At 34.6% G+C, this 24,456-nt stretch overlaps 3 protein-coding genes across 5 annotated transcripts; 1 reads left to right on the forward strand and 2 right to left on the reverse strand.

Annotated features, from left to right (window-relative positions):
• Nucleotides 1-3,650: 3,650 nt before the first annotated feature.
• On the reverse strand, nucleotides 3,651-7,877 carry LOC147394672 (ureide permease 2-like). 2 transcript variants are annotated; one of them, XM_086453717.1, is made up of 8 exons: nucleotides 7,756-7,877; nucleotides 6,826-7,128; nucleotides 6,250-6,388; nucleotides 5,966-6,140; nucleotides 5,757-5,800; nucleotides 5,554-5,654; nucleotides 5,060-5,434; nucleotides 3,651-4,107 (listed from the first exon to the last, which is right to left on the reverse strand). In XM_086453717.1, the coding sequence occupies exons 2-8, from the start codon at nucleotides 7,060-7,062 to the stop codon at nucleotides 3,949-3,951; spliced, it is 1,230 nt and encodes a 409-aa protein (XP_086309843.1). In that variant the 5' UTR covers nucleotides 7,063-7,128; nucleotides 7,756-7,877; the 3' UTR covers nucleotides 3,651-3,948. The 2 variants fall into 2 exon arrangements, with proteins under 2 accessions (XP_086309843.1, XP_086309844.1); XM_086453718.1 differs by lacking the exon at nucleotides 7,756-7,877 and adding an exon at nucleotides 7,347-7,476 and having other exon boundaries at nucleotides 3,652-4,107.
• Nucleotides 7,878-10,145: 2,268 nt separating this feature from the next.
• On the forward strand, nucleotides 10,146-18,850 carry LOC147394673 (alpha/beta hydrolase domain-containing protein VTE7-like). Of its 2 annotated transcripts, none has more exons than XR_015181396.1 (11): nucleotides 10,146-10,464; nucleotides 12,200-12,294; nucleotides 12,382-12,479; nucleotides 12,580-12,629; nucleotides 13,619-13,714; nucleotides 14,508-14,597; nucleotides 16,596-16,688; nucleotides 16,879-16,974; nucleotides 17,450-17,515; nucleotides 18,362-18,487; nucleotides 18,580-18,850. XR_015181396.1 is itself a non-coding variant. In XM_086453719.1 (11 exons), exons 1-10 carry the CDS (start codon nucleotides 10,288-10,290, stop codon nucleotides 18,445-18,447), a joined length of 993 nt encoding a protein of 330 aa, XP_086309845.1. In that variant the 5' UTR covers nucleotides 10,149-10,287; the 3' UTR covers nucleotides 18,448-18,487; nucleotides 18,580-18,850. The 2 variants fall into 2 exon arrangements, 1 of the variants encoding a protein (XP_086309845.1); XM_086453719.1 differs by having other exon boundaries at nucleotides 10,149-10,464; nucleotides 18,316-18,487.
• A 1,501-nt stretch (nucleotides 18,851-20,351) lies between these two features.
• Nucleotides 20,352-23,690, reverse strand: LOC147394674 (protein CANDIDATE G PROTEIN-COUPLED RECEPTOR 2-like). Its single transcript, XM_086454697.1, has 6 exons — nucleotides 23,111-23,690; nucleotides 21,336-21,527; nucleotides 21,042-21,204; nucleotides 20,830-20,932; nucleotides 20,659-20,740; nucleotides 20,352-20,561 (listed from the first exon to the last, which is right to left on the reverse strand). Exons 1-6 carry the CDS (start codon nucleotides 23,405-23,407, stop codon nucleotides 20,484-20,486), a joined length of 915 nt encoding a protein of 304 aa, XP_086310823.1. The 5' UTR covers nucleotides 23,408-23,690; the 3' UTR covers nucleotides 20,352-20,483.
• Between the last annotated feature and the right edge of the window lie 766 nt (nucleotides 23,691-24,456).

Here is a 24,456-nt window from a genome sequence, read left to right on the forward strand (position 1 = left end):
TCTTTTGGAGAGAAGAGAAGAGAAGGGTAAAAGAGATAAGTAAAGAGAGAGAAAATTTTTTTTAAAAAAAATTCGTTTTTTTTTAAATAATAGGAGAGAGAAAGGGGTGAAAGAAATGAATGAAGAGAGAGAAAAAATTTAAAAAAAAATTCATTTTTTTTAAGGAGAGAGAAAAGAGTGAGAGAAATGAATGAAGAGAGAGAAAAACTTTTTAAAAAAAAATTCGTTTGTTTTTTTTAAATAATAGAAGAGAGAGAAATGGTGAGAGAAATGAATGAAGAGAGATAAAAACCGGTCTTTGAAAGACCGGTTTTAAAAAATTTTCTTTTTTTTTTTTAAATATTAGAGGAGAGAGAATGTGTTGAGAAAATTTGAGGAGAGAGAAAAATCGGTCTTTGAAAGACCGGTTTTGTATCTTTTTTGAAATATTTTAAAAATTGGATTTATTTTGATAAATACTTTTTTTTTTGTATTTTTTTGATAATTATCCCTATTTTCTCTTAAAAGTTATTAAATATTTTTATTTTTTAAAAGTAGTATTGTTAAAGAGCCGTGATTCTCTAATTCGTGTATTTTCACTTGGTTTGGCGTGGCAAGGGCACATAACCATTGATTGTTTTCTTCGGGATACACGAGAAAGAATTAACGAGTTTTTTTCTCTTACCACGTTAGACTGAGTGAAAATACTCGAGTTAGAAAATTATTAGTCTTTGTTAAATGAATTCAAACAAATATTTTTTACTTTTCAACTTTTAAAAATTTTAAAAAAAATTTACTTTTTCTCATATATCGAAAAGAGATTAATATGTTTCAAAATATTAAGATAAGGGATTTTATTAACTCTTAGAGAATGTTTGTGGCTACCCATGCCAGGATGGGAGGCAAAATCAAAGACTTGTCAAAGGATCAATACTATTACTTAAGTTTCATAAAACAGTGCAGATTATATACATCTATGATGGAGGAGTAAAACCCTCCTCCCTGACCTCAATACATGCCACGTAATTAAATCGCAACATGAGATGCAAAAATATCTTCCTTTCATAATTTCCTCTGATTGTGACTTATTTGACATATATTGAGGTGTTTTGGAGTATGTGATCAAAATCTAGAAGCAGATCCTCTGTAGCACACGGTTCCCTTAGCATCTTGTGGCACATATACAACGGATGAAAAAGATCTATCTTAGGAAAAAAATATTAATATCTCAGGCTCTTATGATCATGGCTTCGATATGATTATAAAAAATAATAAAATAATAAATAAAAAAACAGTTTTTTCCTCCAGATCCATATCTTTGAAAATGAACGACTATTGATCACCCAATATTTTAAATATGGGATCTAATTGTGTTACTGATATGGTTCTCTTTCAATCGTTGGATACGTGCTACAAGGTGCTACAGGAACTGTGTGTTACAGAGGATCCGCTTCCTCGGATTGTTCATAAAATTTTCTTAATATCCTTCCATCTCAATCAGTTGTTTGATGTTGAGCCTCAAACATTGTTAGAGCCCAATGTTTTCTTAAAAGGGAAAATCTTAACCTCTCATCATGGCTATTTTCTTCCGAAATGAAATTTTTTTTCCTTTATTGTTCATTATTATTTTTTAATACAAACCCAAACTCCGTTGAAATTATAACTAATAATTTTGACCAAAATCAGACTTGGAACTCGTAATAGCCAAAATTTATTGAATATAATATTAGGTTTTAGTAATACTGGAATCGATCCATTGAACCCCTACCTAATCCAATATCAAAAGTTTGAAAAGATATTTCCTAAGAGCTTAGTCAATAAAGGAGATGTAGAAGTATGCTCATTTTGGGAAATCCAAGACTTTAAAATTGGACACATTTAAGGGTATTCAAGACCAAAAATGAAAAATATTAATCGAAATAATTTTATAGAGTCGTGATAATCTAACGCTCTTTTTTCATACGCCCCCATCGCAGAACCGTAGATCCTTTGCTTTGGGATACACAAGAAAAAGGCTTATGATTCTGTAACTGTCAGGTCAAGGAACGTAAGAGGGGGGGGGGGAGGGGGAGATGGTCCAATAGGTGTTTGTTGACACCAAAATGTGGAAGATAAAAAATGCCCCGTTTTACATTTAATTTTATATCAGGGTCATTTTCATTAAAATGAATAAAATTACAATCCCATGATTCCTACCATGTTAACTAATTTTCTAAAATTGTAATTATTACATCTTTAAAGTCAGCTTAGTTAATATTTTAAATTACAAAAGAACCCTTACCATTTAAAATTACAATCCCATATAACCACTTGAGTTAGTTTTCTAAGGTACAATAATATCCTTTTATTATGTCATCTTCAAAATTACTTTGTAATACATGTATATTAGTACATACCACCTATTAGTATCCACTTAAAAAAAAAAGAGTTTAAAAGCACTAAATCCCCCTTATAGACAATGTTGTGGTGCTTTACCATGAACCATCACCTTTCACCTCTAAGTACCTATATGGTTGGATCGGAAAAAGTTGATTTGAGCTCTCAAACTTGAATTTTCATGACTCTTGTGCTAAAACCCAAGTTCCATTGCTTTATAAAATCTATACATAGAGGATAATCCCATGTGATTTGGGAGAGAACGAGTCCGAAGAACTTTTGAGATTTGATTCAATTATTATTATTACTTAGAAGTTTTGGAAATATATCTTGATAATTCGCTATAACCCACTTAAATATAGTGAAAAGTTAGAGTTCATCTGAAAATTTCAATGGTATCGTTAGTTTTGAAAAACTTTCTTTACGAAATGCAACATGCAAATGATTCTTGCTTGGCAAATGAGTTCCACACGGGCGTACCACACATCAACGTGGTACCCAAAAACATGATGAAATGCCATATGGATGGGAAATTATATTGACACACTGTAGAATGCTAAGGGCTCTCCAATTTTTAGGGACATCTCTAAAAATCCAAAAAAAGTTGTGGTCACTCCATGTCAAAGGGCACCCCTCTCATCTCCAATGATTTCGACGACTCTAGTGAGGAGGAAGAGAAGAAGAAGAAAACCAAAGAGAGGGAAAGAGATTAGAGAAGAAAAAGAAAAATACAGAGAGAGAGAGAGAGAGAGAGAGAGAGAGAGAGAGAGAAGATTCTGGCTTGTGGCCAGTTTCTAGCGTATTGGTTCACCGAAGAAGACGACGGTGCCCTTAAAACAAAATTATAATTTTTTTTTTCAACCTAGCCTGCCCTTAGATATTGTGGCGTGTCAATAAAATTTCCCAATATGGATATAGAGCACAAAATTCTTAGAACTTGAGAAAAAAAAAGAAATAATAAGATATTTTTGGGGGTTCAATGGCTGTCAATTTTTTCTACAATGTAGGGTATCCCACATCCTTTTGGGATGTAGACTAATTCCGACGGTTGCATGGCCATCTTCATTGAAGTTTCTCAACATGCAAAAGTGTAAATCAAGAGGCCACCAAGTTTTGAAAATATAACATTTTTCAATACATTTTAGGTCAAAGAAAAAGAACATAAACTTGATCAAAGCTTCAACCAGCAAGCATTAAACATGCTTGCACGAAGAGGAGTCGAATAAATTTGCAATTTTGATCGAAATGTTTTAAGAACTGTTAAAATGAATTAATTTTCTGATAATTTACGCAAATTTTTTACAGATTACTTACAAAATACCAGCAATATGCTGCCACAAATAAATCGCATACAACCAATAACATACATTGTGAACTCACGTTTTTCAAAATTTTTTCCCCTTAACACACGATTTGACAAATTTCAAATCGAAACACATCTAATAATGGGTTTATCCCCACAAATACATTAAATTGAGTCAATATCAACAAAAGGTATCACCATGTTGAAGTTTAAGCTTTCTGGTCGTCAAGCTCAAACGGACCTCCGTAGATCGGTATAGGGGTAGAGGGGGGTCTGTCTTGTCTCCCGCATTATGATGTTTGGCGATGGCCAGAAGATGCCATGAGCACCCCAACAGCCACCATGAACATGAACAACATGCTCACGAGCAAAATATATGTTCTTCTAGACGACCTCCTGTACTCCCCGAACAAAACTATGCCCCAAAAGGTGCTGACAAGTGGAAGTGCCTAGACATATACAAATCAAAATGGAGTTCGTCGTCTTAGTTTCTAAGATTATGTATATATTGAGCAATTAGGAAACGTGTTCATAGTTTGAGCATAGCAAAATGATGATGTTGAGACAGATAAGTGGAAAAACTTAAAAAGATACAAATTAGAAACAAATACAACCGTAAAAATTTAGTAGTAGTCCCAATAGTGATAAACTAAGGAGAAAACCAATTACATGAAAGGCCAATTAGAGCAACTCCAACCGGTCTTGAAATCTCTAAATATAGAGGTAGAGAGACCTCCGAACCAGATTCCAACTGGTCTCCATTTCTGAAGCTACCCCCCTCTATGTCACTATTCATGTTTTCAAATACAGAGTAGGAAAGAAATTTTGAAGAGCGATTCTAAATTGTTATTCACCCTTTCAAAATACATATTAGGACCTTTTTTCATAAATGCCATTTTTGACCTTCTCTTTTCATGGAACATGTTTTAAATATCATTTTTGTCCCCAAGTAATTTAATTCTTTTAAAAGAATAAATAGTGTTTTAAAGAATGAATAATGATTTAAAGAAGGGTTAGTTAGAACTCAAAGTAGCTCAAAATTGAAGAAGATGTCGATTGGAAGGAAAAAATTTGAAGATGTGAGTTGAAGATGCTGTTATGGCTCAGTTAAAAGGAACCTACAAGTTGAAAGTTCTATAAAAGTGAGAAGAACTAAAAGAAAGGTATTGAGGTCATGAAAGCAGATATGAACACACTTGAATTGACATAACATGACTATAGTACATATAAAGTTGAGGACGAGATTCATTCAACCCACCCCAGATTCTACGATGAGGATTTGATGATGATGTAGATAAACTTTCAAATGCATGTATGATTGGTACAAGTTCATCAATTTATTAAAAGGTTTTTTCGCGAACTATTTGCACTTAATGTAGGAGAGATATATGTAGCACTAACCTGAACTGCATCAGCTGCTGCATAGCCCGCAGCTTGACCCCCCATGAACTGCAGACCGTTCCCGAACCCACACAAGAGTCCTGCCAAAAAGGCCCAATGTCTACCATTCCAATCTTTTATATAAGCCCTTACAGATGATTTTGGTAAGTCGAGTATGGGATGATACAAGAAGATGACATTTAGAATGATCCCAATGACAAAACATGAGACCGAGAAATAGAAAAATGCAATGTAGACAACCAAATGAGGAACCCCTTCTTTCATAGTGTTCCACTGGTCATTTGTTGCTAGGTTGAATGCAGGTGAGAATAGCGAGAAACACACTCCCGCGAAGAAAGTTATGCCGAGCCCACTCAAAGTGTTCTTCCCAAATACCTGCCCGTTAAAAGGATTATCAGACGATTAACATTAGAAGTAAACGAGGTCCGAGAAATTCCCTATAATTACATAAGTCGATGCACTAAACATGTAGGCAATGTAAAAGAACTAGTGACCTTAATTGCTCTTCTGTTCTCGATCTCTATGAGAAAATCTGCCGTTCCAACTTTAGCTTTCTCAACACACTCACTTACACTCTCCAAATCATTTGTGCCATCTTTGACAGTTAAATGTTCAGGAAATTAATATTATTGTTTCATTTAGTACCAGGATGCCAAAAACACGACGTCGAATCCCAAAAGAAAAAAATCATAATTACCTTTGTTTGGAAAAGAAGCAGTAAACATCAAGCTTTCTCTTTCCCTGAAATAGGCCAAATTTCAAACATATCGGTTCTATAGTAGAGTCTAAAAATTCACAAATAATCTTCGAAAATCTACATTCTCTATCCGAACAAAAATGCTTGAAACAGAGAAAAAGAGGCCACAAGTTTATAAAACTGCTCTCGACTAGGGGAAATGAATATACCTTGTCCTGTCGTTATAACTATTTGACAAACTAGTGAGCTTTGCTTCATTATCAGCCGCATTGGAGGAATGAACAAAGGATCCAAGACAAACTGCAATGAGGAAGCATCCAACGCCAAGAAAAAGAATCTCGGCTTTATTGATTCGATTATCTAAGAAGTAATTCAAAGTTGTACCTATAACATGGAGGATGGATTTACAACCAAATTCTTGAGACACGTAATTTGTTAAAGAATCATTAAAAAGAAATTGACGGAATTATTTTTCGGTTTATGTGAGATGTACCTATAACAACAGTTATGCTTGAGGTGATCACTTGGGTTACTGATAGACCGACGAAAGCCCAAGCATATTGTGTAGAAAGGTTACCAAGGCTAAGAACCAACCCACCTGCCATTGCGAACAACACACAAGGCCAATTGTCCTGCATCAATTACCCAAAAATATTTAAGACCAATTAGTGATCTATAATATGGAGAAGAAGAATGATAAAACACTTAAAAGGTTAGAATCTGAGAGTTTGATTCAAAAATATCGGTTTGTATGAATTAGATCAAGCAAGAATAGGCGTCATAAGAGTGATTGAATAACAGCTTTTTTTACATCAAAATTAAGAAGAATTTGTTCGTTTAACTTCAAATAAAGTTTTAGAAGGTTCACTTGAACATTTCTTCGACATGAACCATTGTGAGCCCAATATGGGAATAAATGTCTGGTACAATGCTACCGAACAATCATCAACTAGATTCAAGACCTCTATCTACAACTCCCATTCTAAGACAGACAGAATTCACCGAAAATAACTAAACCAAATTCAATCAACATTGAATAAAACTTGATTGTTAAAAAATAGTGACTCACTTGGGAAAGCTGAGTAATGAAATTTGGTGAATTGGGTTTGCTCTCGCCGATTTGACCAAACGTTAAAGCAATGATGATGGCAGCTAAGAGATTTGTGATTGAGTAATCAAGGTAAGTGTGTTGTGGAAGCCGACCACGTCTCTCTAAGAGTGTCATAATAGCTGGCCAAGTACCCAAGAAGAGAAGGGCAAGCAACATACAGGCTATGGCACCCCCCTTACTCTCCACCACATACATCTTCAACCCACTAAACCAAATTGGCTCGATTGAACAAGAAATCAATAAAGGAAAATCTGCAAAATCCTACAACAGAAGAAGCTGTTAGATCTAAATCATCTGACCTGCATTTTAGCTAGATATAGCTTACGCACTAAGAAGCCACAAAACACTTTGTATATAAATTGAACAGATTAAGTACAATGGAAACATAGAGAATTACAACACCATTGAACAGTGAGAGAGAGAGAGAAAGAGAGAGTTGGAGTTTTAGAGGAAATTAAGAAAACCCATTTACCACTCACCATATTGAAGAGATTATCAGATAGAATCAAGGAACCCAAATGTATACAAGTATTTGTAAATCACAGAAAACACCAAAAAGAGAACAATTATTGCTTCTAATATGAAAACTGCATATATTCAATCCCACCAAAAAATAATAATAAAAAACAAACAAGTGAGAGTATACAAATCAACCACTTATGAACAGAAAATTATGTAATTGGACTAGTTGTAGCATGTTCCAACAAAACGACAGGAAACCCATTTGACTTAAATCATCAATAATCAGATCAATCAACCAACCTCAGTTTCCTCCAAAAGTAGAGAAATCTTACAAAAAGTTAGTCGAAATCTTAGAAATGGTTCTGGTTCTTTTGTTTTTAGAATCTAAGGAGTTTCAGAGATGAATACAAGAGAAACCCAACATACCCAAGAGCTCAGAGATTGCAGAGAAGATGTTAGTGAGGAAATTTGAAATGGGTTTGTTTTGAATCTCTTGATTGGTTCTGTTCTGAGTTGTAAATGATTCTGCTTACCTGGAATCTGAAGATCCATGGGGATTCCATGAATCTCTTTTACTGCGTTTGGTCTCCTCTACGTGAAAAATGCTTACTTCTGCACGCGGTTGAGTACGCGAATGACGTGGTAAGGGCAGAGAACCGCACATCTTTTTCCAGTGTATCCCGATGAAAACGATCTATGGTTCTGTGCTCTTAACACGTCATCCACGTACCCAATCGCGTACTAAGACTCCGTGCGTTCATCACAAATCAAATTTATAAATCCGTTAAATTTTCAACGGTACATAGTCAATGAAAAGCAGCAGCTATATCACCTCTTAGAGCACCCTCTACTGATACCCATTTTAGGTATTATGGATAGCAATTATGAGTATCCATGTAACATGCACTCTAATACTTATAAGTGTTATTTTTAAATTGTTTAATAATTTTTTAATTCAACTTAAATTTAAAAAAAAATTGAAATTAACTTTTTTTTCAATATAATTGCTCAAATTCTTTCCCTCCAAAAAGGATGGACAACTAAGTGAGAGTACCTCTATTTTAGTATCGAAAATTTGGATCTCAAAAATTGGTGATGATGGGTCCTGTGTTGGAGTTAAAATTTTTGAACTCCATTACCCATATCGACAGTTGGGAATTGTTGGGTAGAAGGAAGGGTACTGCATTGGAGTTGCTCTTGTGCATGTTAAAATTTTAAAATATATTGTCATGTATTAATTGAGAATATCCTTACCTCATCTACTATTTTACGAATAAAATTTGATGGATTAAAAATGTTTGTAATAAAATTATTATTATTATTAGAGAGTTTTTATTGCCACACCAACTTTTATTAACGTCACCTTAAGATTGGACTAATTCTTTGATCATTTATGTAAATTAAGGTAGTGTTAGTAAAAGTTGGTGTGGCAATAGAATCCCTCTATTATTATTATTAGAATAATGCTAAAGTGACCATAAATTGTACCTCATATCTCACTTTTCTAACGTGGGACCATAGATGCTTTTCATCAAGATTTCATGTCAAGAAAGTGATATATGAGGTACACTCTCAAGGTCACTTTAGCATATCTCTTATCATTATTATTTGTAGCTACGGTGCCCTGGCGTCTTAGACCCAATCCAGCTACCCTTGTAATTTCTAAGGGGCAATTCTAATTCAAGACATCAGCCTGATTGTCAAACGACAATTTGATTGGTGTGTGTAAAGGAAGTTTTGAAAATTTATCTTTACTATTATACATATAATAATAGGCCGAGGCAAGTGGTTCGACACCAAAATTTATTTAAGTCGCGATCCTTAATGATGTCCCGTTCCTATAACAACATTAATTGTCTACATGGCAAATTTGTATTGGAGTTCAAACACATCAGGCACCATGCACAACTGGGTTAATAGCCCTATGTGTTTTAAACTTCAATAAAAATGTGTCATGTAGACACATTATCTTTATCATAGGATCATGACACCATTCCTAATCCTAACTCAATTTATTTAAAGCTTTCTGACACGAGTATTGTCACTCGGTCTATTGAGGTAAGGGCATGGAACTATTGATTGATTTCTTGTGCATCTCGAAGCATCTCGAAAAAATTGATCAACAGTTTTGCACCCTTACCATGTAAGATTGAGTGAAAATACTCAAGTCAGAAAATCACGACTCTTTATTTAATTATTGTATTACAACCAAAACGTGATTAATGATCTCCACTAATACTGAAGTGACACAGGGTATATATTGCGATTCTCACAATTCTGATGTGGAATGTGCACATAACCATGGATGTGTTTCCTTGCAATAGGAGTAACAACCATCTACAGTTATGTATACATCTCCACGTCAGAATTGTGAGAATTACTATAAATCTTGTGTCACCCTAGCACGACTCAATGATCTCTCTTCCCATTCAAATTTGTGAAATCCTTTCCTTACTAACATAGGAAGATTTTAAATCTTACTAAAGGATGTTTTTCTCAAATGGATTAGCACATCAAAAATCCAACACCACATGCCTCTAAGTTTCATTGAAAAATTCAAATCCAATTTTCTTTTTCAAAAATCAATTTCTTTTGAATTAAATTATTTTAAAAGTTGATGGTTATCAAACTTTCACGTAACTCCCAAACTTAAAAATGAAATTCAACAGTGAAAGATAACATTTTCTAAAATAAAAAATTCAAAATTCATAAAATTTTGTCCTCTACGACAAAGAATTGGATGACAAGGGTGGTCCCAAGGACCCTTGGTAAGGTGAAATCCTTACTAACTTGGTAATGTTAGGGGGACTTCAAATTTCCAACTAAAAAGTATTGTTTCGGAGACAGAACAAGCTAAGGCTTTTAACAGAGACCACAAGTCTTTGTGTAGTATTATTAGTGCAAGTGTGGAACGTTGGCTGGTGCTAACGTAAGCCTTGGGAGAACATTAGTGAAGAAATGCTAGCTCTCACAGCTGTTTCTGCACCAATCGGAGTGACCACGAATTGCAGAAACTTGAGAGGATTTAGGGTTTCTGGAGATGGGTTTCCATCATTTCTTCCGAAACAAGTTGAAAGAATCAAAGACCCATTCGCTCGAACTTTGGCTAAACGAATTGAGAGGCTGCCCGTACAGGTTTTTTTTTTTTCAAAAATATAATTCCTTTTTTGGGTTCTCTAACTTTAGTTTTAGCTTGTAATCTTAATGGGGTAAGGGTTTCACTTGTCAGTTATTATTTTTATGGTTTTCTTTCCATTTTATTTGTTTTGGTGGAATTTGGATAAATAGAAATTTATCGAGTGTGTGTTTTTTTGTTTTTTGTTTTTCTTGTTTTTTTTGTTTTTTGTTTTTTTTTGTTTTTAATTTTTCTTACTTGAATCCCATTAGTAATTATTTATCTTTTTTTAGCTACATTGATTAAAATTTTATATTTGGTGTGAAATTGGGGAAATGGGTTTACTTTTCTAGTCATCTACACCATTGATTAACTATTTTCTGTGTGTCAACTTGTAAAATGTACTATATTTTGTGTGAGTCTGATATTCATCAGGAGGACACTTAATGCATGTTTGGATTGTCCAACATGATTTTCATGTGGGTCCTACCATCATTTTTAAGAATAATCGCGATCTAGAGCGGCGTCCTGTTCCTATAACAATATACGTGCCTACATGGCACATTCTGGTAACATCTTAGGAGCCCGATGTGTTTTAAACTCCTACTAAAACGTGCCAGGTAGACACCGTTTCTATTCTATAGGAACGGGACACCTTGTAAGAATCAAGATGCATGTGTGTATGTGAGTTGATCTTATACAATTGAGGATGCTTATATAAACACAATTATCCATCCAATTGGACTAATACCTACAGTTTCACACCCCGACCCCACATAAATTATCATTTTAGTGGTCAAAAAATACATTATCTATGTGAAAGAATGCAATTGATCAAATGGTTAGGGAAACGTGTTTCGTTGATTGAATGGTTCAGATAGTGGTCAGTAGATGAAGATGGGATTTGAGAACAGGTCTCTAGTATTGAGTATTAACACCCAAAGAAATTACTATATCTAGATACATTATGTTTCAATTATATTCTTTTGTCTTTTTTTGGAAGGAAATCGGGGGGTAAGGTAGACCCCCAACCAGAAAAAGAAAAGAGAGATGCTACATTCTTTTGTAAAACCGCCCCCTCACATCCTCTCTTACAATACACATAAGATGCCAAGAAATCAGCTGCACGGTTTGTCTTCCTATAGGTGAACCAAGCTCGACTTCCCTAAAGTCCCTCGAAATGTTCTTGATAGCATTGATCTCGCGTCTTTCCCTCCAAAGCACAGAGCAATCACCATTATGCCGCCTTGGAGTCATATTTAACCTTCAAGTTCATGAATTTGGTAGAGAGCCATCATCGTTCCTTTTTTCATCGCTTGAGGTTCTTGTACGAGGCAAATTGTTTTAAATATACTGCATATACTTTAATGTACTGAATCACCGTATGGACGTGTCGGTGTGTCACTTTGTTGGGAATTGGGATTAGCTTGTCTAACACCTCATATCTGTCATACACCAACACTTCTGTTTCGAAGTTTCATAGAGCTTGTATTGCAATAGTGAACTTTTGGATTGAAGCTTTAAAGTAGTTTAATTGTTTCTTGTTATTAAGTGATTTACAACCAAGGTTTTTGAATCTTGGTTTGAATACTGACTTTGCCCACCAGAAATCAAGTACAATGTGAGCAAGCTAGGAATGACTGGGGGGTTGTTTCTGACATAGAAGATTTCAAATGCCTTTTAATCTTGAAAATTAGTGGTCTCCTGTTTGTTGTTATTTATAGGACTAATATGGGGTGCCACTGGGCTTTGCAGATTAGTTTCTCAGAGAGTTCAATTATGAGTAGTTGTGTGAAGCCATTAGTGCAAAATGATACCAATGCAGTGGTTCTCCTCCATGGTTTTGACAGGCCAGTATTATATGGTATTTCTATCTACATTTTCAAAAATATCGTTGCTTTCTGAGCCTGAACAATTCACTCCATCTTGTTCTTCAGTTCTTGCTTGGAATGGAGATACACATATCCGTTGCTTGAGGAGGCTGGATTGGAGACATGGGCTGTGGACATTCTTGGGTGGGGTTTCTCTGATTTAGGTCTGAATTTGTCTTGGCTCCAAATTTGTATTGGAATGAATTCGTGGTATCCTGTCTAGTTCTTGGATGATGTATCCGGTTTTGGTTTTGACTTTATTAGAAAGGCTTCCAACATGTAATGTGGTCTCCAAGCGTGAGCACCTCTATCAGGTATTTCTTGTAAGATATTTTTATTTATTCATAGTAATTATTTCTCCTAAAAAAAAAAAACTCTTAGTACCCAAAGATTTGGGACCAAAGCGGTAGCCAGTGACCATTCAATAAGCTCTTCAGCTTGAGTTGGGTTAAAAGCACACACACACACACTCAAAAAAAGACATGTTGTCTAATACCCCATCTTGTTTTTTTTTTTTTTCTGATCAGTAATATAACCCCATCTTTAAAAATGTATATTATGTCCAAAGGTGACAACACGCATTAGTCCAACTAATCTGTAAAATCCCCCAATATTTTCTTCTAAAATATATTTCTATTATATTTTATGTGCAAAATTTTGGTTAAGTTACAGTTCTAATGGTATATGATACATCTAAATCTGAGTTAATTTTGTAACTCTATAAAATCTGAACTTTTGAACTGTCAGTTTTCTCTATAAAATATTCAATGTTTTTCCCAAATACCCATGATGATATTATTTTATTTCCAAAACGTTATTTTTCTCTTTAAAGGGTAGTACAACTTATTTCATAAATAATTCAACTTGTTTTACCTTATGATTAATCTCTTAATTTCTTTATAAAGTCTTCCACTTGTGAGCTCATGCAAGGAATTGGTTCATCTTGTCTTCACTTGAAATGGTTAGTTTACGTTTTCCTTTTTTAAAAAAATCCTCAAATCTACGTCTTGACTCACGGGGTGTGAGTCAGGTAGTGGGCTCGAATTTTGGGGCATCACAGGCAAGTATCCAAGCAATGGTGTGTGTCCATATTTTATCAGCCGGGGCATCCCTTCACCTATTGGACTCCATAGTCGTGATGCTCCATCAATGGGATGGATTGATTCCACATTTGTGGGTGGAGAGGACAGTTCCTCCATCCTTTATGGACATGTCTATGTCTCTCGTCTTCTAGTACATTTATCTCTTTTATTGAGCTGGGATACTAACTTTGTTTTATGTCATGATCTCATTTGTGCAATAGCTTTGGGAGTCCTACATAAAGAAGCCCATGATATTAGTTGGACCAAGTCTTGGTGCTGCGGTGGCAATTGACTTTGCTTTTAATCATCCAGAAGCTGTAAGCGTTAAGACTTTCAATATAACCCTTTATGGAAAATGTGAGGTTATAATGTAATTTTGAAGATATATGTTTTGGACTAGATATCACCGGAGTCATAAATTATTCACGTAAGATACTTCCAACCAACTACTCCAAAAGACTATCTGGTGGGGAAGGTGCAACTATCAATATAAGAGGGTCACGAGTTGAATTGGGGCACAATAAGTGAGCACATGACACCCAGGAGCGGACTACACTCAACACTTTCCCTCACTCATAAGGGTGGAAAATTCCCTTGAGGAGACTCGAACCCGTGCCCTATGTTGACCAACCAACTACTCCAAAAGAGCAATCTATTGGGGAAGGTGCAACTATGAATATTAAAGGGTCAAGGGTCAAACTGGGGCACGATACGTGAGCACTTGACACCCGGGAGTGGAGGCGGATAACACAACACTCAACAAAAGTCATATCAATGTTGAAGTGATTGTGGGACTTGAATGAATCACAAAACAATGGTTGAGTCTATCTGAAATGATGAGAGTCCAAATATTATTATAAGATCGAGTTTAATGTGACTTGGTTTTGTTGACTTGAATGAGTTATACAGACTCATCATGTACTTTGGGATGGGTGAGCTTGTGTGGATACTGGGGTTTTAAGTCTTGAGTTGAGCATGCACCATTAGATAATTCACAGAACCAAATTTCCAAGCCAAGCCTTAGAAATAGAAGTGAGTGAGATGATCTCTTTTGTAGCAGTGATCGGGTTTTATATGATTCTCAAAATAATTTTCTTCTCAATGCCTCAGGTTGCGAAGCTGGTGTTAATCGATGCAAGTGTCTACACAGGAGGCACAGGGAATTTATCCAAATTACCTAGAACACTAGCATATGCTGGGGTGAGTGTTTGTGTTCCATAATTTTGTCAAGAATTTCGGACACCATTTTCTATCCACTTATTGGACAGATTCTGACACTTTTTCAAACAAATATTAATTAAATATAATATTTTGTTTCCAGGTATTATTTATATATTGGTTAAATGATTTTTAGTGTCATTATCATCGAGGCCTTGTCCCAACAATTTGCAGTCGGTTGAACCTATTATTTCCTCCATTCAATTCTACCTAAATCCATGTCTTATGTATGTTACATGTTGGCTTATAGAATGAACTGTGCGTGCAAGTTGGCTGACTCTTCATAGACACACGCACGCCATATACCCATGCCCATGTCCACCCCCCCTCTGCTCCCCCCAGTTCGCTAAATATTTCTGTGAATATTAAATTTTGACCAAAATAATCAAATTTTATGTTTAAAAAAATGCAAGATTTGGTGTTTATATTTCGATAAGAAGTAAAATTAGACCAAAATATTTTATCTTTTGAAAAATTATTCTAAAAGTATTGATAGATTTTATAAAATTACCAAAATTATAAGTTCCTTGTATAAAGGACTTGAAAATTTTATTTAAAACATAATATTCATTCATCAGTAGAAATGAACTATAATTAATTAGATATTCTAATATACTCTTATTTTGATGTATTCTATGCATATTAGCACATTCATAAAAACAAGCACACACAATCATCCATGTTCTTATTGCTTGGATATTATTTTAAATATCTCAAAAGTAAAAAAATAGTAATGCATGGATATAATACTTAATGGTTTGTTCATTTAAGCAAGTATTTTAATATGAAGGTATATGTAGTTAATGTGGCATTGTTATTTTAATTTTCAAGTCCAATATTGTTGTTTTTAGCTGTCGAGCTCTCAATACCTGTGCTGACATGGGGTGGAACATTATTGATCTTCATTTCCACATTCCATGTGGTTGCTTATTATAAATTGATGGTTTATGAATGTGTTTTCATGTCTATTTTACTATTTTATCCAATTTCAATGAAACATCTCTCAATATTTTGATCATTTCTACAATAATTCCATCATTTTTCATGAAATTATACTTTTCCCACACCAATCAAAGTATTTCCAATTCTAGGTTGCTGAAATAGACATCAAAACCTAAATTTAATACCTTGGTTATCATTAATGAAAAAGTGGATGTGGTTGCCAAAGATGGCTTACATTGGAGAAACATTTTGATCTCTCCATAGAGAACAAGCGTGTGATCTATTGGATTCAAGCACAGCCTATGTACAAGCCATGTGTACATGGGAAGGAATGAACTCTATGAAAATCATACTTCCAGATGTAGATGGTGGCTCCTGAATCCCAGGAGATCACTATTTTGATCTATAAGAGGACTCAATTTGTTTCCCCAAACCTTGGCCTTTTATGGTACAAAGGGGATGATAGTTTCAAAATATTGTGGGTTTTTTTTCTTTTAATTTCTTATAATTTTTCTTCTATTACCATAAAAAAATCTTAAATAAAATATTTCAGGTTGGCACAAGATGTCTGATACGGTGAAAGATGTTTGGTAATATAAAAACCTCACATGCTTTAAAAGATGCCTTAGTTATAACACTAGAGGAATCACATTCAACCATCAAAGCTTCAAGAAAAGGTGGTTTAAAGATTTTGAATCTTTAAAAAGAGAGAACTTTTGGGGTGTTCGTTTTTTCCATTCGTGAAATGTCCAACCACTAAAAAGTGAAAAACCATGAAAAAAAATTCCTTGATTATGTTGTATGATTATCAACATTTTTTCTAGTCATTATTATGTAGTCTATTTTTTGGAGGAAACCATATATACAAGAATCAATAGATTCCTTATATGGGTCCTTCACAACATCCTATGTAAGTACATCCTCCATTGACTAGTATACTAGAAGTTTCCTCTTTAGTTCCATAATTCTTTTTTTTATGTACTTCATATTAATTCAATTCTCTCAAATACTTGAACAGTGGATGTTGTCTTGGATCAGGTCTCTTTGTTGAAGAGCATTCCATTACGGTTATACGTGAATTTTTTGGCCTTCAATGGTATTTCCTTTACTACCAGCTTAGACTGGGCTAATGTGAGCATCTACTATCATACTCTTCACATTTGTTTAGTGCCAAAAAACAAAAGGTTTCATAAAATATTGTTAGTCCTAAATGAGAAATAATGCATCCTTGAATTTTATTTTTGTTGTTGTAAGGTTTGTCTAATGTTGCAAGGGTGAGGTAGAGGATCTGATGGTGTTTACATCTCATGTTACAATCTAGGTGGGCCGCTTACATTGCTTGTTTCCTTGGTGGGATGATGCAACTGTTGATTTTATGATTAGTGGGGGCTATAATGTTAATACCCAGATAGAACAGGTATGCCAGAAATTCTGAATGCATTTTAGTCAAAAAAGTATTGGTAGGTCTCATAAAATCTCAACTGCTATCTAGGATTGGCAGTGGGAGTCTAATTCTACTCAGTTGCTTTTGAATTGAGTTGAGTTTTAAAGCATTGGTTTTGACTCCCTTGAATGTATGCATGTATAAGTGTATGACACAGGTGCAATTAAACAGACTTGAATGGAGGAACAGGATTTGTTCTGCCGACCAACCCAAAAAATTTGGGATTAGGTTTTGATGATGATGGGTGATGTGTAGACCCAGTCTAGTTGAACACAAAAGGCACCCAACACCAAGGAGAATGTGCCATGTGTATTTTAAGCAATTGGGTTTTTCTATGAGCACATGTAGGGTTGTGGTATCAACAATCGCAGACTTAACCATCTTAGCAAGCTGGCACCTTGAGTCATACTGAAGCTTGTTCTGATGCTATGGTATTTGTGTTAAACAGATAAAACAGGAGACACTTGTTATATGGGGTGAGGACGACCAGATTATAAGCAACAAACTTGCAGAGGTTAGTTAATTTCTCGAGCTGACTATTAGATACGTTGCCTGCATACAGGTACGGGTGTCAGAGTCTAACAAACCCCAACAAAAGATTGGATTCATCAACTTTGCCTTGTATTTTTAATTAATAAACAAAAAATGAGTATCCTTATATAAGGACAAGGATAATAATGAATTAACCAAGTGGATACTTTTTGTAATGGGGAGCGTTTGGAGGCCCTAAAGAGAGCCAAACATGGGCTAGAAGTTTCGGAATGGGCTGATTTTTTTTGTGAGGATGATCTTTGTGGTGAGGAGGTCCTCCTCCCCAAAAATCAGCCCATGCCAAAACTTCTAACCCAAACCAAAGTGGTTTACAATAATTGGACGGTGTACTATTCATCAACGTGAAAACTCACAAAAACTCAGACCATTCTGAAACTTCTAGCCCATGTATTGAAAAATGTTTGGCTTTCTGTAGAGCCTCCGAACACTTCCATTTTGTAATAAATATATCTTGTAAGTTATACCTATAGATACCATACAATACATCATTTACATTTAGTTCTTGCTCAACATGATACTATCATTTGGAAACGAATAAGCTCACAATCTGTGAAAAATGTTAATCGATATCTTACAGTAAAGAAAAAAAAAATATTAAGTGTCGCACTAGAGCTTGTTGAGCGTCGGAAAGAATCCATGCAAATTAGAAATCCATTAGGAAACAGACCGAAATTAACTTTCTTTTATGAGTGTTAAAGAGAAATGAGATGATGGAGTTTGGCCTTCACAATAAAGTTTGTGCCCCATCATACATTATTACAGAGACTTCGTAATGAACTGCCGAATGCTGTCCTTCAACAAATACCAGATTGCGGTCATCTTCCTCATGTGGAGAAGCCAAACTCTGTTGCCAAGTTGATTGTGGACTTCGTTCAAGTTGCTGCTCACAGTTAAGAAGGCTAATTGCACTTTGTCGTGTCAAAAACTCAAAAAGGTTCACTCTCTATCTTTTAAGTAATTTGGAATATTTCTGTGTTTCATTGTTAGTGAACCCATTGGTTTAGCAGTAATGTTTCTTGATTTCAGATAATGCATGGTTTCTGCCAACTTAATAAAAGTGCCGCCCCCTTAAGGTTGTACCCTTGATCCACAAGGCTGCATCTTGGGTTTCAACCGACAGTCCATTTTTTGAGGTCAGAGGTGAATTACAGCTTTACTTGATTGGCTTTGTAAGGTCCTTGAGTTAAGAAGTTAGAACTGTAACAGGAGCTGAGTCATTTAAAGGAGCAGGACTCATTCTTTTTGCCTTCATGTGGATGAAAGCTAATGTTGAATGGTTCGGATTATGTTTCACACATTTTCTTTTGGCAAAATGATGGTATCCACCACCATTGGTAAATTACCGAGATGTGAACTATAGTATCTCGAAAATACATTAATGAATCATGGCTACATTACCTACCATAGCCGAAACCACCTTTGACCCAACCAATATCCTCTTTGATCAAACCAGGCTGGGTTGCTTTTTTGGGATTAGTCATATGCAATGTAAATAAAATATGCAGTGAAATGCAATCAGACATGATCAACATCACAAAAAGAAAAAAAAATGAATACAAATATAAAGAAGTTTGAAAAAATTTATAAGGTATTTTTTAATGATAATAAGGTATTTATAAAAGTTTTGATCCTTGGGCAAGACAATGTATGCAGTGGCATGATGACTAGGGTTGCCAATCTTAGCACGACCTGCAAACACAACTTGAAAATGATGCAAAATTAGTTGATTTGGGTTATAATAGTGTCAACTCATTTTGACACATTTGGTTATTCTGTCGTGTATGTGTCATTTTAAAGGAGGTATCTCAAATGTCAACAATTATTTTAGGGTTTTTTCATTATCTTTTTTTTTTCTTTCTTTCTTTTCAGAATTTGGTTGATCATTTTCATAATATATTTTTTCAAATTTTATAAAATATAAAGGATGTTTTAAGATATTTTTTAAATAATTACCCATTTTCTTTTTCTCATCCTTTTAATTGTGATACATTTTTTACGATAACAATTAGTTTATGTTTTGTGATAATTTATGTAGGTAGATATTTGTTTATGGTTGTGTGAATTTATTTCTAATAATGGTATTTTATTTTTAGTGGTGGAAATGGAACTTTTCTTTTTATAAGTGAAAAATCTTTATCGAGAGACAGTCAAGACTCGAGACGACAATGCAAAAAGCTACAAGGAAATAGTAAAACAAGAAAAACATAAAAGCAAAACAGATTACATCTCGATACTACACACCCTGCCCCACTTTGTTACAAAATCTTCAAAGAACCCCATTGAATACCTTAAAAACCTTTGCTCCAAGGAAAGATAGATCCCAAGATTGAGAATAAGATTCGTAGACTCCTTTTCCTCAAAAGTCCTAAAATTTCTCTCTTTCCAAATTTCTCAACAAATTGCAAATGAAACTTATTTTTCCGATTAAGATTAGAATTTTAGTACACAAGTGACATTCGTCGTGCCTGTTTTTTTTTTGTTTTCTTGGTTGGGTTTGGAAAATTTCATGGTATCCTTGCCTCAACACGAGCTGACCCATTGCCACCCCTAATGACGACTTAATGGCATATGTGATTATATATAACAACCATTTACATACAACTTTCAATCCATTCTAACATACTTAACCTCATTAAAACTCTCACAGAATGAGCTAATTTTTCATAATAATGATCAACAAGTTGAAAATAATGTATTGTTGGATTCTTCAAAATGTTATCCATATGATTCCCACAAGCTGGAATATAAACAATTTGTAAGTATAGACTAAACAGTTGAAATCAAACAAGTACACAACATAGAAATAAGTCTGTTTTTCGGTAAAAGAAGTTTCATACACAAAGTCACTGATTCAAACCATGATACATTTGGTTTATTTACAAGATACTATTAACCACAGATTTTCTTTCTATCCCTGTGTCATCACGAGATTATTCCCAATCAGCATCAAAAAACCCTGCATCTTTCATCTCGGAGTAGTATACATTTTCCAAATGAAAATCTTCCTCCTGTAATCATCACAAACACAACAAAAGTGATTTGTTTTTCTTCGAAAAAATAGAAAATATAATAGCATTTAACGACATTTGAAGGGGGAAAGATGACCTGGAAAAAATCCGAAAGAAATGTCACATAAAGTAGAGGAAGATAAAAAGCGTGATAGCAGATAGTCGTGAAATTATACATCCTGTAAAAAGAAAACAAAAATAGCTCGAGATTACTGAATAATTATCAAATTTTCGGTGACGTTTTATTTGGTTTGTATGAGAAACGTACCAGAAACCAAGGCCAGCTCCATTTCCTATAAGCATACATGAAAATAATGCTATTGCATTCAAGCAGAACATCACAGTGATATAGTTGTAGAATGCAGGTCTTGCTGCAACAAAATTCAAAAAGATACCCAAGTTAAATCAAAGCAGATACCTTCATGGTTTGAAAAGTCCTGATTCCTGAGCTTGATCATGGAAATGAGTCCGGAAACTTACCAGGTAATCTCTCTCTCCATTTTGAATGATGCAGGAACAATATGAAGCCATAGACGGCAGTAAGTAATAGCCTGTGAATGATCCACAAGCCCCACTTCACCTTATTTGTTGTTTCACCAATGTCCATGAACAATGGGACTGCGAAACCAAATACATATATTGCCTGCAAAAGAAATTATGATAAAAGAGGATATAATATGCGACAGACTTAAGATTCATATCAAAGATTTGTTTTAAACATGAATACAAAACAAGAAGACCATAAGTTGAGTAGCATATGCCAATAGAAAATACCTTGAGAAGTACATCGGCCCCAACTACGAGGCCAGAAATAACAAAAGTCCGTGTTAAAGCTTCCAAACCACTCGAATAATTTCCTTGGAGTAAGAAAGCCACCAAACTAATTTCCAAAAACATCATTCCAGATGCTGTAAACAATGATAGAAGATTCCATGCCAATTCCCTGCCGGAAGTGCACTCCCATGCCTATGTCAGCAAAAGTCAAACAAAAAATAAGAAAGAAGATATGACTGACTAACCAATACAGAAAGAGAATATTTGTATCAGAAGGATGAATACTGACAAAGAGAATGAAACCTAAAAGGGCAAGGAGATTCATCAAAAAGCAAAAACATTAACAAGTTCCATTTACAATGCTGCTCCACCTGAATACAAAATCATCAAAGAGGAAAGCTTTAAGCCCTTTCACTGCCAAAGATCATCGATACAAAAGGGTTTTATCTTCATGAAATGAACTTCTGGATCACTCCCTCTTTCCCAACATTTTCATCATAAGAGCAAGGTTTGTTAGCTTGGGAGTTCAATCCAAAATAGAAGATATTAGGTTGTTCCAATCCTCAGCTATACTTCTTCTGATTCATGCCATCCATTGAAAGATTTCAAATACATCTTGTGAGGATTTTCCTTATTCTTCCAAAATCCAAAACGCATGAAATCGACAGTCCACTACTTTTAGAATGGCTTCAAGCTGATATTCTTCCAGTACTTGGATTTTGCCTATTTTGCGTTGAAGTCTACCAGCAAAATAAAAAACCTCAACGGGGCCACTCCATCAATAAATCAAGGGAAACTAAATCTCTTAAAAATTCAAAGCAAACCGAAGTTTAGTTCAACCAGCACAGATTTGACATTTTATTACATGCCAGTATTATCCTTCTTCAATTTAATTAGTATAAAAATTAATTCATTGTCCTTTCTCCAGAGGAATTTGGATGTTTTTTCTTAATCATTTTCAAATAAGTTGGTTTTTACCACCAACTTTCTTCTCACTTTTGGAGGGTTGGGCTTTGAATATCTTTTCTCTTAGAAAAAGATATATGTGGGCTACTCTTCCTTCGGTCATTGCTTGGGATGTTTGGAAAGAGCGAAAAAAGAGGGTGTTCCAGGGCAAGGAAAGTATGTCTCATGTTGTGATTTTGACGATTTTGGGCTTGCTCTACCTTTGGTTGAAGCTAAACAAGAATTTCTTAGGGGCATCCTTCAAGGATTTTGTGTTTAGATTGGATTCTCTTTGTGATGTGTAGCTCTTTCTGGGGTGCGGTTGTTCTTTGTTTTTTTATTTATTTTTGTTTTTCTATTCGTTCTTCTCTCAGCCTTCTTTTCCTTGTTCTATCCTTTTTATTATTAATATTATTACACTCATATAATAAAAAAATTAATCACTCAAAGAAACTCTTCCAAAGCGTCAAAACCGTGGTGCCTATGTAAATGCCACACCATTTATTTGTTCGCATGTCCATCCACGCTTATCATAACCAGGATGTCAGGTTTTTGTACCCAAAAATCAATTTTTCCTAAGCAGTTGTTGACAAATATATTTTTCTATTGTAAGAACTACAGCAACCAATTCACCCCTAAACTAAATTAAGATAGAATCCTATTATTGAATTACTAATAAACTCAGCAAAAAAAAAGATACACCTACAGCAAATTTACAAAAATCACAAAAATTTTAACAACCAAACACCCATCAACATGAACAAAAATCCAATCCAATTGAACCCTAGATTTCTTAATTACAATAAATATAACAAATTAGAACCACGAACCTGAAGAAGGCACCAAGCTAGGTTAAGCACGCTAACGAGCCAAAGAAGCCCGTAATACGATATCATAATATACGATCTTCCATGAGAGAGCTTCGTGAAGCTCTTCCTCGACTGCAACGCTAAGTACACAAGAAAGAGAGCCGAAGGAACGATCAAAGCAACGTTATACCACAATCCATGGCAGTTCGAGATCCAACCAGAGAATCTCGGATTGTAATCCCTCACATGTGTGGAAAAATCCGACGAGACCGGTGAGATCGAAAGCGGAACCTCTACGATTTCTTCAAGAACTCTCATTTTCTCAAGCAAGAGCGAGATGCATTACGAAAACCCTAATCTACAACCCTACGATGTTGATTATAAGAAATCGGAGTTGAGAAACCCTAAAAAAAACCAGAGATCGAGAACATCAAACCCTAGAGATAACGTGAGAAATCGAAGAGAAACCCTAATTCTAGCCTCAATTGAAGAGTTTTCTTCTTCTGTTCTTGATCAAGCACGTAGAATCAAACAAGAAGAAGCTTTGAGATCAAAATATTCCGAATTTTCGAGGAATTTGCAGCAGAAACAATTAAAAACAAATTGAGAAGAAACGATAAGAAATGAACTTTTCTAATTTCAAACAACGTTTGATTTTGAACATCAAATGTACGGACCAGATGGAAGAAAAAACAGATTAGATCTCGAGATAATTTAATTGAGAATCTTTAGGAATAATCTCCCATTTCATCTGTACGTTTGACAATCGGGTCAGAAATCGTTTGAGGTGTGTATTTTGCATAAAATATCTTTATTTTCATATTTTGTCAAATTTTCTGTTCTACAAGAGATGATCACAGCCGTTGAATTCTTTCAATTCCATTAAAAATTAAAATATATTATCTTTGAAAAGAATAAAGATTTTGACTGTGTGACCAAGGGACACATGGGGTTTATAGATATTAATGAGAAATATTTTAAAAATAAAATATTATTTTATTTTATATTAATATAAAAATATGTATTTTTTATAATTTAAAAAAATTATTTAATATAATGATTTTTTGACACCCCCACCATAGAATCATAGGTAATTTACCTTGGGATATGTAGAATCATAAATCTTTTCATCTGTATCTCGAGGTAAATGATCTACGATTCTGTGATGGGGGCATATGTCGGGGGGGCATTAAATAATATTCATTCTTCTCTCACTATAATATTAAAGATATACAAAACAATAGCCTAGCTCAAGTATATAGTAAATTGATCAAGCTATACATGATTTGTCGTGGAATTAGTACCCCATTACGTAGTCGGTAGAACACTCGAGCTAATTCTCATGATCTAGCTCAGTCAACATCCCC

This window comes from Akebia trifoliata, chromosome 9 (assembly GCF_017979445.1).
Source record: "Akebia trifoliata isolate Shusen 1 chromosome 9, ASM1797944v1, whole genome shotgun sequence".
Lineage (NCBI taxonomy): Eukaryota > Viridiplantae > Streptophyta > Magnoliopsida > Ranunculales > Lardizabalaceae > Akebia > Akebia trifoliata.